The sequence below is a fragment of the Lissotriton vulgaris genome, chromosome 12 (genome assembly GCF_964263255.1).
Source record: "Lissotriton vulgaris chromosome 12, aLisVul1.2, whole genome shotgun sequence".
Taxonomy (NCBI): Eukaryota; Metazoa; Chordata; class Amphibia; order Caudata; family Salamandridae; genus Lissotriton; species Lissotriton vulgaris.
The window spans coordinates 597925944-597945962 of NC_141700.1; the positions used below are offsets into that span (position 1 = coordinate 597925944).

The following is a 20019-nucleotide window of genomic DNA, read 5'->3' on the forward strand; positions in this document are numbered from 1 at the left end:
AACTTGCAGGAGTGGCAGGCGAAGGGACCGTGGGTGCGTCCTGGGGCAGCTTCGTAGCATTGTGGTGTGCGTCCGGGGTTAAGGGGTAGGAGGGTGGCGGTGTCATACGTTATGCGGGAGGAGTGTGGTTTGCGGGGGCTAGGGGGTCTGGCGCTGGGCGCGGTCCAGGCGCGGACGGGCGTAGACGGGCTTACCTTTGGCGCACCTTTGGCGCGCATTGGGCGCGATCGCTGCGCGTGAACGCTGCGTGCAAAAGCATCTGTCATAAATGGATAGTGGGGGGAGGGGCAAGGGAGTGTCAGCTGGGAGGCGGGAGCGGGGGGAGGGGCGGGCTGGAAGGCACAACAACATCAAGATGGAACAAGATGGCAGCAATAATAAATAAATGGAGACCGGACGAGGTTGGGGTGGGCAGGGGCGCAGGCACAGTTACAACAAGGTTACAGTACACAATGCGAGCAGTAAAAGCACTACTCGGCACACAAGCGCTCCAATATGCAAATGCAGTAGCGTCTATGAAGCGCTACGATACCAGCCCCAGTAATCGCCACAATAGGAAGGACAATAGCGTAAATGGAGCGCAACGATACCAGCACCAATCCGTTTAGCTGATGAAGCGCTACGATCTCAGCAGGAGCCAGGGAGCGAGGAGAGCGAGGGGAGCGACCGCAACTTCTGGCAATTGGGAGAACCCTGGCTAGATTTTTTTGCCACCGCTGAGAACATGCAGTGCCCAACCATTTCCTCTTTAGAGTTTCAAAACAAGTCCTCTCTAGGAGACTCAATTAAACTGTGGTGGAACACTGGACTCCTATATGTCTTCCCGACTCTGCCTCTCCTACACTGAGTTCTGAAGAAGATCAGTAAGGACTGTGCCCAAGTCATCCTAGTTGCCCCAGATTGGGTCAGCAGAGTGTAGTACTGTAGTGTAGTTCCTATTTTCCCAATAGGCTCTGCACATTGGAATAACATAAACAATAGTTTAGACGTAGGACTGAGGTCGACTGGGTCTCTATTGAATATGTTAGACTTAATTTAGGTTTGCCAGGTAGCTCAGAGGTCACTAGAAACTTTCTCGAATAAACAGGGAGGCGTGAACTTCCCTGATTAGACAAGAAGGGATTCAGCTACTGACAACCTCATAAACATGACAACTTTGCTCCCCCAGAATAAGGAGTATATCTCCAGATAGCTATTTTACTCAGTCAATCGTGCATACTTAGTTTCACCAGAGTGCAGAGAAATAGAGATGGGCGTTTCCAATAAAAGGTGTTATTTATTGAGCAGTCTGTCTTCTTTCTCATGCAAGAGAAATGAATTGCCACAATTGCAATACTTGTTATAAAGTAAAGTGCGTACAGTAAAAAGAGTATCATGAAATAATACTGTAAAAGCATTGATATGGTTTCTGAGCCATATGATACTTAAAAGGTATAAAATATATACAGTTAGATACAATGATAAAAGTTTGACTAAACATACTCCACTGGTGCTTCAAAATACACCTACCCCGATGTACCTAACCTAAGCCTAGTTCGTGGGAAGGAGTAAATGAGCTGCAGTTTAAGTTAAGTTAGTTTTTGCCAAGAATCTGACTCAAGAATTCTCTAAGGATCTAATCAGTTCCATACCTGCTTTTAGAATGGAGGAGGTCTTGTATCTCGCTCTCAGGACTTGATCTCCCAGTAACCCGCAAGGGTGACTGAAAACACTGGAGCTGATTTTCTCGGCAGGAGAAAAAGACAGCGTCTTTCTCAGTGCGTCAAATGGGAGGGACGGCTTCCTTCGGCACTCGCATCAGCTGGGCTTCAGATAAGTAGATAGCCGCTCTGCTCCACACCACCGTGTGTTGCTTAAGGCAAACACTGGTATATTTATACCTGGAAGGTGCCGTGTTTGACGTAAGGTTGGACATAAGACGTCAATAAAAGATGTCACTAAGAACTGGCCGTTCTTTCAGTGCTCGCAGGAGTTCTAGAACTTGTTGACGTGTGTCTGCCCTCCGATCAAGCTACCACATTGGGAAGATCTTCTGTTGTAGCAGCAGGGCAGGTTCATCACCCGAACCTGCACAATCTTCACTTTCATGCATGGAGCTTGACCAGCGGAAGCCAACAGTATTTGACTTACCAACAGTTGAAGACGTCATCCTGGCTGATTGGCACCCTTCCACAAAGTTTTTTTACGCCAGGCACAGGGACACGTTTGTGGCCTCGTGTGGAGTCCGGAAGACAGACCCCCTGCAAGCTAAGCTTTCGGGTATCTGTGCATTTGTTACTTTAGATACATATACTCTGCATACTCCTGCCATCTAGTGTTGGATGCATATGTTATTGAGTTCATTTTATTTGAAGAAAGTCTTTAAAGTTAAAAGATACACAGTGACTCCTCCCTTAGCTGGCAGTGTACATGAGCACTGACTACATGTTAGATTTTTCTTTTTCGCCTTCAGACCTGTATTACTGGGGCTCTGAATTTCATTCCGTTTTTCATTCTTCCACTCAGGCCCACACTGTAAACTTTAATTTCTATCTTCGGGAAAGGCTTACATCACCCACGTTCTTCTCAGCAACAACCTCTAGAGACAGACTTAACATCAAACTCCCCACCTCAGGGTCTCGGCCCCTCTTTTCGGGACTGCATACTGATAGTCAATGATGTTTCCATAGGGAATGCGCTCAGGGTGATGCAACTGATGCCATTCCTTTACTGTCCCTAGTGCCACTCCAAATATCTATGGTCCAGTGACCACAAGGTTTGCACCTCTGCCTCTCCTGTGACCCAAGCAACACTACATGCCAGGCCTGCCTCACATTACACTCAAAGACGACTCCGGTATAGATGAGCAAGAAGGTGGGCTCAACAGAAGATGCAGCAGCCAGACTCTGGCAACACCCATGACCTCATCCGAGAAGAGGGCTTGCTCAACTCTGGAAAAGGTGAGGATGCTGGGTCTTACAGCGTTTTGCCTCATCTGCTGTCACCCAACCAATAGGCGGTGTTTTCATCCTACTTAATCAAGGAGTAAGAAGTACAAGACTTCTTCCTCTCCTCAAAAACCTCTGGTCCTCACATGAAGCCCTCCGCAAGGGTCACAGTATGGTCGACATAGACTCCCGCACCAAGCCTCTGAAGAGGCCTCATGAACAGACAGAGCATCACCCCCTAAAGGGTTGTGTATCGACTCCTCCCACCACCACACACACCTTTTGGGGACTCCATAGCCTTTGGGATCAAGTAGGCACAAACAAAGGCTTCAGAGTTTGTGCCACGCTCGGCCCCAGGCACCAACCCTCTTTAGCTGTCAAGTCCCAAGATTCCTCCACAAGCCTCGAGGATCTTCGAAGATATAATCACCCTCAGTACCGACAAGGTAGCCTTTCCCCGTTCGAACCCACTGTCGACTGTCACCGGCACCAAAACTGCTATTGGATGCGGTCAACAGCCAGCTCCAATGACTCAGAACAACCGGTCCTACAGAGACTGTAAGAGGTGTTGGATGTTAATGTTAATGAGATTTATTGAGCGCACGAATACCCGGGGTTATCTTGGTGCTATGAACACAATACGCCCAGCCAGGTGTCTAATTCTGGACTAGCCAGGTTTTTAGCCCTTTCCTGAAGATGGTGAGGGAGCCTGCGCTTCTGAGCTCAATAGGCAGCGTATTCCAGTGTTTTGCAGTGCCATAGAGGAAACTACGGCTGCCCCAGCCTGTAGATCGATTTCTCTGTACTGTCAGGAGCCATGCGCCCTCTAATTCCTTTCCTCTGTGTGCGCAGTACAAGGTTATGTGCACCAGGATCCCGGCTGCGCGTGTGGGTGCAGCGACAAATATCAGTGCAGATTGTGCGAGTTTTCATGTTAAACGCAGCACCAGTCATGCGCTGCAATGAACATGAATACTTTCTCAGAGGCAAACAATACGACTGACACAGGGCCGGCCCTAGTGCTGGTGGCAACCTGTGAGACAATGTTTGTTGGCGCCCCTCAATGACCATCTCTGCCAGTGATTCCCTCACTATTACCTTTTAACAGTGCCGCTCAAGTCTCCATTACCCTCTCTCTGAGATGCACTTAATTCGTTTTATAGCGCCACTCATACCAGTGTATGGTGTACTTTACATTGCACGCACATTCAACATAGCCAATCAATCATAGGTATGCAAATCAGTGTGTAAGAAATGTTACATATGACAGAGGACTGCAAGGTGAAGGAGTGATGTCATTCATACTGGTAGGCAGTATAGTTTAAGAGTGCTTTGTCTGGATAAGAACAAACTTGGAATTTAAAATGTAAAACCATGGTTAGGGTTTCTCTTTCATAAGAATCGCTTTGTACCCAAATGAACCCTTTTTCCAACATTAGGATAATAAATGACTGGGGAAAAAATCATAACGCTCTAATTTATACCTTGCAGTATGCATGAAGTTCTTTGATGACAATTAATAGTTTACTGTTCTATATTAGGATTTTAACTTAAAAACTGCAAGAAACAAAATTATCTCTCTGACAAAAGTAGTAACCTGCTAACCAATTTTCATTCTATGCACTTTGTGATCTGCTTGGTACACGTTCTTTGCAGCAGGCATATTAACCCTTTGCGCTACCTTAAAACCTCCACTAGAGCAAATTCCTCTCTCTCTCCAGGCAGAACTTAATCACCACAGTTATTATGACATATTTATTATTGCCTTAAAATTGGTGAAGGCAAGGAACTTTGCAGCTGGTCCTTTTGAAACAATAATATAGCTGTCTCTGTTCGCTCTCCCCTGCAGCGAGTCACAGGCGTGAATTTAGTCAGTTGACACCACGGAATGGCACATCAAAGCATGTCATGCTTGTAGTCGGGGCTTTAAGTGGGTTGAAAAAAACTGGGGGTGGCTCTCAGAGGGGCGTGGCGAATGTAATTAAGGGAGTGGCTTAAAACACAAGTTACAAATCTGTATTTAGCATAGTGTGCTGCTCCACTCGTATTATTCTGCTCAATCAGTGGGTTTCTCAAGGAGCCTAGTATCACACGCCGTCACCCAGGGCTTTAAGTGGGATAAAAAAAACTGGCGGGGTCTCTCAAAGGGGCGTGCCCGATGTAATTAAGGGCATGGCTTAAAAGCACAATAAGCTTAAAACCTGTGCTTAGCATAGTATGATGCCCATCAGGTATTTTTGCTGCTTTTGTCATTGCATCCAGATATATAATATAACAAGTAACATTACACCTACAACAAGCCAAGACTATTGGCTTTGCCAATGGTTGTTAGTTGCATAAGATAAATGGGCAACAACTATGGCTTTGTTGTATATAACATTGAAAATGCTTTAGGTCTGAAAGAACTATAATAAGTATTTTTTTAGTTACATCAAAGGCAGTGAAGAGTGGCACTGCTGCAGAGTTAAAAAAAATTTCATTCTGTGGCTGATGGCAAAAACCAGCAGGACCCGACCCACTTAAAGCCTTGCCTTCACCACAGGTGAAGGGCTTTATATGGGACGCAGGGAGATGCATTCGTTTCAGTGAAACAGAGAAGTGGAGAGCTCAGAGAGAAGTGGCAGAAGGGAACCAACTGTAAAAGAAGGAAGCAGGCAGTGGCGTGTGTATAAAACACAACAGTTCATCACACACCGAATGAAATGAAATGTGTTCAAATGCACATATCAATTCCATCCCAGGAGGCTTGATGAAGGAAGGATTACTAACAACCTATCCTGCAAAGCGCAGTATGAAAATGTTGCCTTCTGTTGATGTTTTATAATGTCAAAGTCCCCCGAAAGTATTATTACTCCTGAGGCACAAAAAAAGTCCAATCCACAGGTTGCTGTTGTTGCGTTGTCCTGTTTTGTCCAGGCGTATTCCTCTAAGAACTTGCACCAGGCATTCTATTCACACACAGTTTGCCCGCTCTACTAACAAAAGAAAGGCAGGAAGTCTAGAAGCACAACGTGTGCTTACAGAATCTCCTGATAGCACACGTTGTGATTGTAGACTTGCTGCCTTTCATTTGTTAATAGGGCACAGTTGTGGGGCAGATTGTGTGTCTTTGTGAAAGTAATCATGTTAATTGCAATGCATTATCGGGCGCTACGATTAACATGAATACTTTTACAAAGGCAGACAATCTCCCCCCACGGCTGCGCCCCTTTAACAAAAGAAATGCAGCAGGTGCAGGAGGCATTTGTTGCTTAACTTATCTGCCGCTGTTCGCACTTCAAACGCCACACTGCACGCTCAAGGTGATTGATGCACGCAGCTTACAGGAAACAATGGTCAGGAGTCTGGCCCCTGTGGAACGTAGGTGTCTGGCCGGTTCTTACCAGACAAAGATTTCTGAGAAAGGAAGGTCCTGTGTGGCTCAATCCCTTGTATGCTAAACATAGGGCTTTAAATTTGATCTGTTGTGCTACTGGGTGTCAGTGAATACTATGAATCTCTTTGGAAACTGATTTGTACTTAGTAATGTTTACCAACAGCTGAGAAGATGTGTTTTGAACAGTCTGAAGCTTTTTTAGATATTACTTCTGTATGCTCAGGTACATCCCATTACAATAATCCAGCTTTGACTGGACCGTCTTTCCGTTCCGTTTCCGTACTGTGCTTGTGACTGAAGCCAAACTGAGTGATCCAGCGGATCGTTTTCCTGGATGGATTAGGTTAGTTGTGTATTCATAATCGTTTCAACTATTTTGGCTGGGAGCGGCAGCCACGCTATGGAATGATAGTAGTTCTGGTTCGACACATCCAGGTTGGGGTTTTTTAACAATGGGAGGATGGAGGAATCTTTCCGTCTAGATGGGAAGTTGCTTGAGCTGAACATAGAGTTAAAGATTCTGTGAGCCCAGGACCCCCCACTTCCGCGATCCCTTTCAGAAAAGCAGGCGGGCATGTGAAATAATGAGACTCTGACTTAGCTTCTCTTATGTATTTTTCCACTGCCTCCGATGATGTTGGGGAGAAACAGTGGAGGGTGTTTCTCTTGGACTCGGGCTGCTAAGTCGTGTGGTGGGAGAGTGGGCTGACGTGTCTTCGAAAGCATTATAGATCTCCATAACTTTGGTTTTGAAGGCCACTGTGCTATCATCGCAAAACTTTTGATCGCCCTTAATACCTACGTTCTTAGATAAGGAGGCCAGCTTGTTTACTACCCCCAAACAACTTTTGGGATGAGTTTTTAGCTTTCTCAATCTTCTTAGTGAAGAAATCCTTTTTCTCAGATATCAGTAGGTTTTTATATTGGATTAGTGTAATTTTATTAACTTATTTATCCGCTGTGTGGTAGTTCACTCTCCAGCGTCTTTCCAATCGACTGCATTTTTGTTTTCCTTCCGCAAAGCGTCGGAAAGCCAGGGGGCCGAAGAAACGCTCCGATTCCCTGAGGTTTTCTTAGTAGGCACTGAGACCTTAACTGCTTTGTTAAGCCAGTCTGTGTATTTAGTGACCGCTTACATTCAGCAGTGGTCGTGTATTCTCCAAATGTGTTTGGAGCGCAAGTTTATCTACTTTATTCCAGGCTGTGTAGGTGAGAGAGTGGGGTATTGTGGTCCTATTGTGGACAATGGGGACTGATAAGTCGAACTTAAGTAATGAGTTATCTGTCCATGTCAATGGGAAGGTTTCTGTTAGTATTAGTCCTGCACCGAGGTAAAAATGCCATCCAGTGTGTGCCCTGCCTCATGGGTGGGTGTTTGTACCAGTTCAGATAAGCCTAAGGCCCCCAGTGTGTCTAGTAGGGCGACCTTCTCCTTGTCCCCAATATCTTTGAGATAAAAATTAAAGTCTCCCAGAATTGTGAACTCATTGCTGGTGAGAGTTGGTTCTAGAAGACTGTCTAAATTCTGGTTAAATGTGCTTCTGGCGCTAGGAGGGCGATAGAGTAAGATGCCTCTAAAGGTCTTCCTAGTGCTGAAGTTGAAGGCAAACTGTAGGGCCTCATAGAAGCGGGTGGAGGTTGGATAAAAGGTCGCTGCAAACTGCTTCCTAAAAATTATTGCTACTCCAACCCCCTCGTTTGATTGGCCTATCAACTCTGAAAGAACGAAATACCGTGGGGGTTGAAGTAACAAAGTCCGGGTCAGAGGCAGCATCTGCCCAGGTTTCTGTAATAAAAAGCATATCTCATTTGAAACTGGAGATCATGTGTGCAGTTTCTTACTTGTGCCTAGCGAGGGACATGACATTGGTGAGTCCACAGTGAATATTATCGCTGAGTGTTTTGGTAAATCATTGCTCGGGGAGAGGGGAGCGCTCTAATAGTTTTATGTTCTTGGAGTAAAAAGTCACAAGAGCAATCTGCCCTACCTTCACAAGGGGTCAAAATACAACAATTATTCTTGGCCTTAGTAAACTGTAACAGTTCCTTAGTTGTGTATCTGTGGACCAGGGAGGTAAAAGAGCCAAGGGTTGTGGCCTGGGCCCGGTCCATGTGCGGACGGGGGCAGATGGGCTCGCCTTGGGCGCGCCCACTGCGCTCGTCCGCTGTGCGTCCGCATCATCTAGCCCCTAAATACAGTGGCGCTGGTGAAGGACTGGAGCGTGACCCACCGGAAGTGATTGGTGGCCGGAAGTGAGGGAAAGTGGTAGAGTTGGCTCCACCCTCCCCGCAATCGGCACAGCAGCCGTGGCGGAACGAGGCAGGCGCCAACTCAACCCAACAGTGCAGATAAGCGTAGCAAGGATGGCGAATCCGGGTGCTGCCCAGATCGGAAACATTATTCCCACAATAAGGTTAGTGAATAAAGATAAACAATGAAAAGAAATACACTTGCAAGCAGCTGAAATGCCTTAACCACATCGCTGCGTGCAGTATTCCCCTCCTGTGCTGGACCACAATTAAAACGGGTGTGGTCATGACGAGCTCAGCTCGTCATGAGCACACGGGCACTGTGCTGCATGATGAGCTGAGCTCGTCGTGAGCATTGAAGGGGTTAAAAAGGTATCCGGTAAGGTCGGAGCTAAACTCTGGCGAGGCGCGAGCAGGGCTTACTAGAGTCCATCAATCCCCAGATGGTTATATTCTCCACTCCAGCAGTACCTTCAGAGACTTTGCTTCTGAAGAGAAAATAGCTTTCAAGAAACAGCTATCTTTGGAGCACCCTTCAGCTCCTACGCCCAAGAAGCATAAAGGCAGAAGCAACAGCCCTCTCTCCTATATTACCCTTCTTTCTCCTCCTCCATCACCTCCAACTCCACTTCGTCCTCCATCACCAAAACCACCTCCATTGCCTTCTCCCTCACCAGAGAGTTGCCCCCACTCCTATAGGGAAGGTACACCCCTTCCACCTAGCAATACCCTTACGAGGTGCTATTCGACCCGGTGTGTACAGAGGAGGTTCCAAAGCTGCTTCAGCGGGCTATACACCCTCATTTGAGAAGCAGCAGCAATCATTCCATCAAGAGGCAGCACAGTGGTACAACTGGTGTGCCTATAGGGGCAGCAATAACAGGATATAGGGGCAATGCTAACTGGGCCAGGAACAAGATAGGTTCTGGCAAAGGGGCCTCCACCTCCAGACATTGACTAGCTGTGTCTACTCCGATCACATAAGAACTGTCAGAGAGCCTGCAGAATTTCCTCCCTCTTTGGCAGGAGATCACATTAGACAAGTGGGGGTTAGCAGTGGTTCAACACAGCTACTGCCAGAACATCTCATACCCCCTCTCAACAGCCCACCCCTCACTCACACCTTTAACAGAAACTATTTTATCCTTCTTCAGGACAAGGTATAAGCGCTCCTCCAAAAAGGGGCTATAGAGCTGGTGCCCCTCCGTCAAAGGGGAAGGGGGGCTACTCTCTTTACTTCCTTATCCCCAAGAAGGACTGCTTCCTCAGACCCATCTTGGACCTCACGCCTCTAAATTGCTCCATCCCTTTATTGCAATAAGGCAGTTACATGGTGGCACTAGACCTCAAGGATGCTTGTTTCACATCCTCATCCATCCCACTCACCGGTGCTACCTCCGCTCCACTTTATACTAAGTGGTCATCATTGCCAGTTCAAGGTACTCCCCTTTGGTGTCACAATCGCTCCAAGAGTCTTCGCTAAATGCCAGTGGGAGTAGCCACCCATCAGAGAAGGGAGGGGTATCCATGTATTCCCTGCCTGGAAGATTGGCTGGTCAAGGGCAAAAGCACGCAACAATTCCCCGCAGACTATTAGGCTACCATCTCACTCCTACTCAGCCTCTAATTCACAAGAAATGCCACAAAATCTCACCTACAATCCCTCCAAATCCAGCCCTTTCTATTGGAAGTGTTAAACCTACTGAAGCCCACAAAATGTGCTAGCCTTCCAGCAGCTCTTACCTCTTCTTCAGCCGAATAGTTAACTAGAGCCTTAATCTTTTACATCTATCGCACCAAATATCATTGGGTGTTCAATAATCTTTTTGAGGGGTCTCTGGGGCAAAAACGGTAAGGTGGTGCAGAAAAGGACTTTATGTAGGTAGATATTCTTTACATGAAGATTTGTTATTAATTGACCAATATGCTGCCTCCAAAATGACTTGAGGCTCAGTCCACCAGAGCCAAGGCTGCTGCTACGGAGTTGACATGTGGAGTGCCTGTTTTTGTCATCTGTCAGGCTGCGACATGGGTTATATTATGTAATGTTATGTTATGTTAATAGCCATTTATAAAGCGCACGGACACCATTGGGTTTCATGGCGCTGGAAGAAGACTGTTGCGGCCAGGGTGCTAGAAGAATGCTTTCTCAAACAGCCATGTTTTCAAAGCTCTCCTGAAACTTAGAAGGTTGTCACAGTCTCTGAGTGTCAGGGGGAGAGAGTTCCAAAATTTGGGGGCCAAGTGAGAGAAACTGCATCCTCCCTGTCGTTTGTGTCTAAAAGATGAGGTGGTTAACAGGGAGAGGTGAGCTGAGCGGAGATTACGCGAAGGAGTATACCTGGAGATTATGTTGCTAATGAATCTAGGACTATTGCCATGCAAGGCCTTGAAGGCCAAGCATCCAGTCTTAAAGGCTACCCGTTGGGCATCCGGAAGCCAGTGGAGGTTTTCCAGTCCAGGTCTGGCTGACAGCCATTTCGGCTGCTTATAAATCAGTCTAGCTGCCTGATTCTGGACCATTTGAAGTCTTTTTTGTAGACCAACAGGCAAACCTAGATAGATTGAGTTTGAGTATCACTGCTCCCACTTGTCCTCGGAGCGAGAGATCAGAGTTAATGATGACCCCTAGGCTTTTCACCGAGACGGAAGGGGTGGGGGAGTTCCACCAGCCAGAAATGTGAGCCCCAGCTGTCCCCACTCTTCCCAGGCAATACCAGCTCCGTCTTACCCGGGTTGAGCTTCAGGTGGTTCGTATCCATCCAACACTGGATGTGAAGCATTGTTGCCTGAAACTCAACCACGGCGTCCGGGGAACCAAGTGGGAAAATGATCTGTAGGTCATCAGCATAATTAAAGATGGTAATGTTTCTATTTCTTAGTGAGTGGATCAATAGCTTTAAATATCATTTGAAAAGCAACGGGGATAAAGAGGAACCCTGCGGGACCCCACAGATACAAGTGAGCTTGGGGGCAGTAAAGGTTCCAAGCCTCACAGCTTGAGTGCGATCCGCAAGGAAAGATTCTATCCAGCCGAGTGCGGGTCCACGTAGGCTCGTCTGCTCAACACGGTTCAACAGAAACTTATGGTCGACCGTGTCGAACACGGACGACAAATCCAAGAGTACCAAGGCTTGATGGTCTCCCTTATCTGCCTTTGCTCTAAGGGTGTCCAAGACAGCAGGAATCACAGGCTCGGGTTAAGTGTGCCGGACGGAAGCCAGCTTGATTAGGCTCTAGATAATCTGAGCATTCGATGAAGCTAGACACACACTTAGTCACATGGGCCTCTAGTATGGGGGTTCCTACGCACGTTCATGAAGCACTACTAACTTGACAACCAGCTCACACTGGATGGGAATTTCCCCCTTTCGAGATCCGCTCACAGGTACCGCCAGTTGTTTTGTGCTCAGTGTCAGAGGGCACGAAAAGAGTGCGACAGTGTTCCAGGGTGGAGCTTATGTGGCTATGCTCCATCACTTCTGGTGAGGATTGAAGTCAACGTAGAGCTGCATGGTGTCACCTGGTAGCACAAAGGAGCACTGCTGGGAGATCAATTGTGACTCCTGGGGAATATTCTAAAGAGGAGGAATCTGCGGTTAGATAGAATATCTACCAGAAAGGGTTTTGCCAATGTTACATAACTTGTTCATCACAGTCATATCCTTGCACAGTTTTGTATTGACAGCTACAAATAGCATGCACAGTCTTTGTTGGCCATTAGGTACCTGATGATTATTTACAAAACATGGATAGACATTAGGCTCAATAAAAAATGCATTGCATCTATCTCCTTAAGAACCAAAAGCATCACCATTCTTGGTGCAGAAAGGTTTAACCCCTTCCATGCTGGGCTGTTTCCGCCGCTGTGCGGTAAACAAAAGAACAGGGGCGGGCCATGACGAACCCCAGCCGTCATCAGCACACGAGCGCCGCAGAGCGTGACGGCTGGGGTTCGTCACCAGCATGGAAGGGGTTAAGGAGGTTTCCCCTGTTACGGAAATAGTTTCTGAAGAGACATCTTGATTTCATTCATAATTTAGACAACTCCTTTTAGTTATAAATAAGCCTAGGGATGCCTATTACCTGATAACTATTAAAGATCAATGATTATCTCTTGAGAAGGAAGTGTAGTAGGGCTTTAGGACTGTTCCTTTTCGTATGCCCCATTTTGATCAATTGAATTTTGTGAAGAATCATTTGTGAGAACCTAAATATGTACCAAAGCATCTTAATCTCATCCACTCAAATTGGTGCAGCTGTTTATATTTTATGTTGTTTGTAGAAGCCTTCCCTTCATATGCTTTAGTTCCTAGTTAAACGGTATTCATCAGTGGGTTGTTTGAATAGAGCGAGTCCCTTAATCCTGTAATAGTTGTATTTATTTCTGAGTAAGCAGTCTCAATTTGAGATGACCATGACAATGCCTTTTAGGACACTGATGACTAAAAGATTGTGACTCTCACTTTTTTCGCCACTTATAAAAATGCAAGCTATGACAAAGCTTCAGAAATGCTTTTATAGTGTGCTTTGCAGTTTTTTTGTTGAAGAAATGTAATTTTCTGTGTGTTTTTTCCCTGAAGGGCAAGCACCATTCATTGACTTGCTGGTATCAAAAAGGGCGGCAGTGAATGCCACAGATTACCATGGATCAACTCCTCTGCACCTTGCCTGCCAGAAGGGATTCCAGAACGTAACAGTAAGCACATATCAAATCAAGACTGTAGTTAGTGTAATGATAATTTAAGTCATGCTGCACTGCTGGGTTTTTACCAACATGGGCCGAATCAATTATCGTCCCTATTTATAAAATGGGGGATCGATCTAATCTGGCCTGCTACAGGCCAATGTCTCTACTTGACTCCCTGGTGAAGATTACAGGCCGCATTATTTTGGATAGATTGCAAGATTGGGCAGATACACATAGCATTTTATCAGACTTACAATACGGTTTTCGTTCAGGCGTTGGAACAATTGAGCAGAGCCTTAATTTAAGTATGTTACTTGGGAAATATGTTAGAATCAAAGAAGGAAATATGTATTTAGCTTTTGTTGACCTCTCCTCCGCATTAGACTGTGTTATGCACACCAAATTGTGGTAAATTATGAAAGAGCTGGCGGTAGAGATGCCGATCATTAGTTTTTTGAGGGGCTTGTACTTTGGCTGTAAAGCTAGGGTAAGATATGGCGTTTGAGGGAAAGGCACTGAAGCATTTGGGGTGGAGAGGGGTGTGAGGCAGGGCTGTCTCCTGGCCCCCTTCTTATTCTCCCTTTATATAAGTAATGTGGGTGCGGTGCTCGTAGCATCGTCAAAAGATCTCCCACAAGTCGGGACTCGCCCTGTACTGGCTCTCCTCTATGCCGACGATGCCATCCCTATGGCACGTACTCTTTTCGCCCATCGGTCCCTGCTGACCAATATTGCTGAATATATGCAGGATCTTGGTATTTTAGTAAACCAGTCAAACACTTTTGTTATGAAATGCGGGAGGAACACCACTAATTGCCGAGACCTAAAAATACATGGTGCAACTATAGGCATCACCAATAGTTTTTCGTATCCGAGGATTTTATTTGATTAAGAGTGCCTATGGAAGAAGGCTATTTCAAATAGGAAGTAGCAATTTGGTAAAGCCTGTATGGCACTCAGAGTGTTTGCTAAACAACTGGGTTCTAATCCACCTGTACAGATGTTAATCTACAAAGTTAAATGTCTTAGTATTGCACTTTATGGTGCAGGCATGTGGGGATAAAAAAATGTAGAGAGATTCAATGATTGGAGAAGAAGTTTTTTAGATATCATCTTTTTTTTTTTTTTTTTTTTTTCTTTATCCTCATTTTGCGATTGTATGTATAAGGAGTTTCGGGAGTCTGTTCCTTCAATGTTCTGTCCCATCACTGCCCCGTGTTTCTCATACTTGGATGGGGAGTATCCCTTTATGTGTTGATTGTAAACAGGTTTCTCCTTTATCCTTTATCATTATCAACAATTCTGATTCTTACAAAGGAGGGGAGCTAGCCATCCTGGCTACTCGGCAGAATTTATTCCACCTGAATTATTGTCATCGTTTTAATCATTGGATATGGTTAGCGGGTCTTTCAGAGGTATTAGTTAGCTGCTTGGAAGTACTGTTCCCATAGTTCCCAAAAATGTGACTTTTTGCTTATGTTCCCTTTCCTATCTAGTTTATTCGTTGTTAGTATAGAGTTTAGCCAGTTTGCATGCAAAGGAGGTGCTGATTTAATCCAGTTGATACAAATCTCTCTCCTTGCCAATAATATTAATACAAACAGTAGCTTTTCCTGCTTTTTAGTAAGTTTACTTATCTCCATTTCATTTGTAAGCGGAATCCCAAAAATAATTAAAGTAATACTTACATCTATTTGATGACCCAGTACCATAGTTATCGTCTTACCAACTTCATGCCAAAAAATTGCGGTGAGTAGTGGGCATTCCTAGAACATATGGATGTCGTTCGCCTTCTCCAATCCACATTTGGGGCAGGACTTTATGTTTGCTCCTTTAAATTTCGGCAGTCTTTTTGGGGTCCAGTATGACCTATGGATTGTGAGTAAGTGGTTTCTTTTCAGAGCTGCTGCTTTTAGGCTGGACCAGCATTTTTCTAGGGATTTTTGCCAGAGAGTATGAAGGTCTAGATCCAGCATATCTTTCCTTCATGTTGTTTCGGGAACTGAGCCATCTTCCTCTCCGGCCTCTACAAGGGCCCAGTACCATTTTGATACTTCTTTTTTTTATTGCTAGGGATTTTATCATTTCATTCTCTAAGCCTTCGTTTCCCGTTTTTTTTCTGTTAGAGAATTAGCCCAACTGGTCAACTGGTAGAACTTGAATTTAGATAAGTTTAAGTTAGTGGCTGAAAAAATTTGGTCCCACGTAATTATGGAGTTGTCTATTAGGAGTTGCCCCCAAGTTTCAATTCCAGCTACTTTTAATGGTAGAGCCAAGGAATCTTTTAAACAATCTGGTGTACCAGGGGAATCCCATATCAGTGCCATGTTGCTGTAATATGGTATATTTACTGTATTTCTAATTTGGTACCAAATTTTTGCCGCGTTGTATAGGATCTTTAGTTTTATTTATTTTTTTCAATTTTGGGTGGCCGAATTTGAATAAAAAATGATCCACTTTGCCTGTCATATTCTGTAGGAAGTTTGGGTAGGCTTGATATTTTCTAAGTAAGGGTCTCATGTTCTTGAAGTGGAAAGCCCTGTAGTATTCGAAAAGATCTGGGCTGGCTATTCCTCCTTGCTCTATCTTTCTCCTTAATTTGCTCCATGCAATTCTTGTACATTTAGATGCCCAAATGAAGCTGGCTAGTTCACCCTGGATTTTCTTTAATGCATGTTTCTGGAATTCCAGGGGAATGGTGTTAAATAGGTATGTGAACTTAGGTAGGATTGACATTTTTATGATGTTAGATCTTCCCAGAAAGGTTAGGGGTAGCCCGTCCCACACTTTGAGTAGTCTTCTTGTTTCTGTGAGGACTCTATACAAGTTTAGTTGGGGGATTGTTTCCAACTCATTGACCAGGTTAACCCCCAGATATTTTTTTATTTCTCGAGTATGTTGTATTGGGTTGTGTGTTCCAGCTCATGGCTTCAGTTTTTGCTTGATTTGTTAAATATCCTGATACGTTGCCAAATTTGGAAATCGTGTCCTCTATTGCGTTGGTGGAATTGTCATAGTTATCTGTAAATATCATCAAGTTATCCGCGTAGAGTGCCACTTTCTTTGACCACATGCGGTAAATGAAAGGGGATATTGAGGCGTGATTTCTCAGGGAGCATGCGAGTGGCTCGATATAAAGATTAAATATGAGGGGGGATAGTGGACACCCCTGTCTTGTCCCTCTTTGTATTTCAATATTACTGGTGAGTGATCCATTGATTAATATTTTTGCTTTTGTTTTTTTGTAAATTTCTTTTATCGTACCGCCAAATCTTGTTCCTAGATTGTATTTTTTGATGACGTGGTTTAAAAAGGCCCAGTTTACTCTATCAAATGCTTTGGCTGCATCGAAGGTGATTATGGTTAAAGGCATTTTTTCACAGGTGGCTATATCAATTGTTGCAAATAGTTCATGTGTTATTTCGTGTAATTCTCTGCCTTTTGTAAATCCTTTCTGATCTGGATGGATAAGTTTGGGTATCACTGTGGATAGCCTCTTTGCTATGACTTGCATGAATATTTTGTAGTCACAATTTAGCAATGAAATTGGCCTGTTGGATTCACAGTGTTTCGGGTTTTTTCCTGTTTTTAAGATAATACTGATCGTAGCATCATTCCAAGAATCAGGAATATTTTCCTGGTCCATATAAACTTTATTTATTAAATCTGTTAGCTGGACTACCACTGAGTCCTTCAGTGCTGAGTAAAATTAATTTGGCTAAGCATCCGGGCCAGCAGCTTTTTCTCTTTTCAAGTTCTTTATCGCCGTTCTTACTTCTTCGACTTTGATTTCACTATTTAATTCATTCTCCTCCTCCTTCGTTAGTGATGGTAATGAAACGGTATCTAAATATTTTTTGATTTTGTCGTCGGTTGGGTTTATATCTCCTTCATATAGTTTGGAAAAAAACATTGCAAACTCCTGCTTGATCACGGAGTCCTCGGAACTCAGTGTCGTTTGGTTATTCTTAATACAAGATATTGTATTCCTTGTCTGGTCTGTCTTAGTTCTCCACGCCAGCATTTTTCCGCATCCTTCCCCATATTCGTGGTTTGACAATTTGCTTGCTTCCCATTTTTTTTCTTACTATATTTTCCAGATAATCGGATAGATTCTCCTTGCGTTGCAGGGCCTTTTTTTCTAACCGTTCTTTCGGTTCTGAGGAGTTTCCGGACGTAATTTGCTCTTCCATGTTTCTGATTTCTTGTTTCTTGATTTTAGATTTGTAAGCGCCCAAACTTAGCAGCTTCCCCCTGACGACCGCTTCTAATCAATTATCGTCCCTATTTATAAAATGAGAGATCAATCTAATCTGGCCTGCTACAGGCCAATTTCTTTACTTGACTCCCTGGTGAAGATTACGGGCCGCATTATTTTGGATAGATTACAAGATTGGGCAGATACACATAGCATTTTATCAGACTTACAATACAGTTTTCGTTCAGGCTTTGGAACAATTGAGCAGAGCCTTAATTTAAGTATGTTACTTGGGAAATATGTTAGAATCAAAGAAGGAAATATGTATTTAGCTTTTGTTGACCTCTCCTGCACATTAGACTGTGTTATGCACACCAAATTGTGGTCAATTATGAAAGAGCTGGCGGTAGAGATGCCGATCATTAGTTTTTTGAGGGACTTGTACTCTGGCTGTAAAGCTAGGGTAAGATATGGCGTTTGAGGGAAAGGCACTGAAGCATTTGGGGTGGAGAGGGGGTGAGGCAGGGCTGTCTCCTGGCCCCCTTCTTATTCTCCCTTTATATAAGTAATGTAGGTGCGGTGCTCGTAGCATCGTCAAAAGATCTCCCACAAGTCGGGACTCGCCCTGTACTGGCTCTCCTCTATGCCGACGATGCCATCCCTATGGCACGTACTCTTTTCGCCCATCAGTCCCTGCTGACCAATATTGCTGAATATATGCAGGATCTTGGTCTTTTAGTAAACCAGTCAAACACTTTTGTTATGAAATGCGGGAAGAACACCACTAATTGCCAAGACCTAAAAATACATGGTGCAACTATAGGCATCTCCAATAGTTTTTCGTATCTGAGGACTTTATTCGATTAAGAGTGCCTATGGAAGAAGGCTATTTCAAATAGGAAGTAGCAATTTGGTGAAGCCATTATGGCACTCAGAGTGTTGTCTAAACAACTGGGTTCTAATCCACCCGTACAGATGTCAATCTACAAAGTTGAATGTCTTAATATTGCACTTTATGGTGCAGGCATGTGGGGATAAAAGAAATGTAGAGAGATTCAATGGTTGGAGAAGAAGTTATTTAGATATCATCTTGCCATCCTGAAAAGTACTTCAGTACAGGTATGTCACGCCGAACTTTGAGCTCCATTCATTACTGATCTGATCCTACTACAGCCTATTTTACTTTGGTATAAAGTGTGGACTTCTGTGCATACTGATTTAAATTGTGCAATAATCGAGGACTGTCTTAAATCAAGTCTATATCAGCGCATTCTATGGCTTGTCTATATCCAACGTTTCTGTAATGATGTGGGTCATCCCGAGTAGTTTGAGAAGCATGAAACACTAGCTCCCAATAGCATAGACTTGAAAAAAAAAACTTTTTACAAAAATGACCCATTTGGAGAATGTTAGACTTGCATCTGAAATCTGTATACCTAGTGTTCTCAAAAAAATCAATTGATTTTAAGTATTTATGGTATGCAACCCTATATTAAAGCAGTTTTAAATGCAAGACATAGGTTTGTGCTGACCCGCTTAAAATTAGTTACCTTTCATGGATTGGTCAGTTTTTATCTAGCTGTCTCTGCAGTGATGTAATGGAACAGAATACTATGCAAGTGGTGTTTTTTTTGCAAGTTTTGTACCCTCCAGAGGAAGCACTATTTATACCTTTTATAAGAGGGGCACATTTCACTCAATGTTGACCTGCGTATCTATACTTACAATCTGTGCCCACTCTGGAGATTTGCTGCAGTATGGCATCCTTTTTATAGGCTGTCTTTTACACCAGAAAGAACATTTTTTCACCTCTTTCAAAGTAACAAGATACAGTGTGTACATTTATGTTGTAATGCCGAGTGGCGTAATCTGCGCCAAGTGTATTTTATTTCTTGTGTATCTGCTGCCATTCTATGTTCCCAAAAGAAAAAAAAAATAATTCTAAGTCTGTTTGCTGGGACAGATGGGGAGTGCATGGCAGACCCAATACAAGGTTTTTGTCCCCCCTTCTTTGCTCTAGTTTAGCTGAATTTCAGCCAACTATGCACTAGGAACTTTGTGTGAATGTGGGAATCATTTCATCTAGATGTGAAGACCTTTTATATTTTTTGGATTTTTATTGACCCACATTTGTCCTTTATCAACGTTACATAGTGGTATTGTGATCTCATTTTAAATTCTTAGTATTATATGGTCCACCTGTAGAATTGCGCGTATATTTTGACTCAATTACATGAATTATATTTTTATGTTTTTTTATATATTGCTATTATGGATGGCCAACTGCCACCGAATAAAGTATTGATTGATTCAATATGTGTATTAAATAAACAGTCAAACATACTGAACTGTTTCCTGTTCAGTCATCAAAAGTCACTAGCCAAGTGGCATTTATTATTCAATTCCACCAGTTTTCAAATTGGTCATTGTAAGCCCCATCTGCCAGAAATGATCAATTTTAAAATTAATAGTAGATTTAGTCAGTTCTAAAGAACTTGTGCTAAAACCTTTACACTCAACTGCATTTTGCCGAGTTCCTTCATGAGAACTGCAATCCCATCATATCAATTCACCTAGC

General features: G+C 43.9%; 1 protein-coding gene across 3 annotated transcripts in view; it reads left to right on the forward strand.

Annotated features, from left to right (window-relative positions):
* Positions 1-20019, forward strand: part of ANKRD27 (ankyrin repeat domain 27) — a 719886-nt gene that overhangs the window by 368576 nt on the left and 331291 nt on the right. For all 3 annotated transcript variants that reach the window (XM_086945455.1, XM_086945456.1, XM_086945457.1), the window contains one exon: positions 13137-13252. In XM_086945455.1, coding sequence (XP_086801581.1) covers positions 13137-13252 — 116 coding nt within the window. The remainder of the gene's footprint in view (positions 1-13136; positions 13253-20019) is intronic.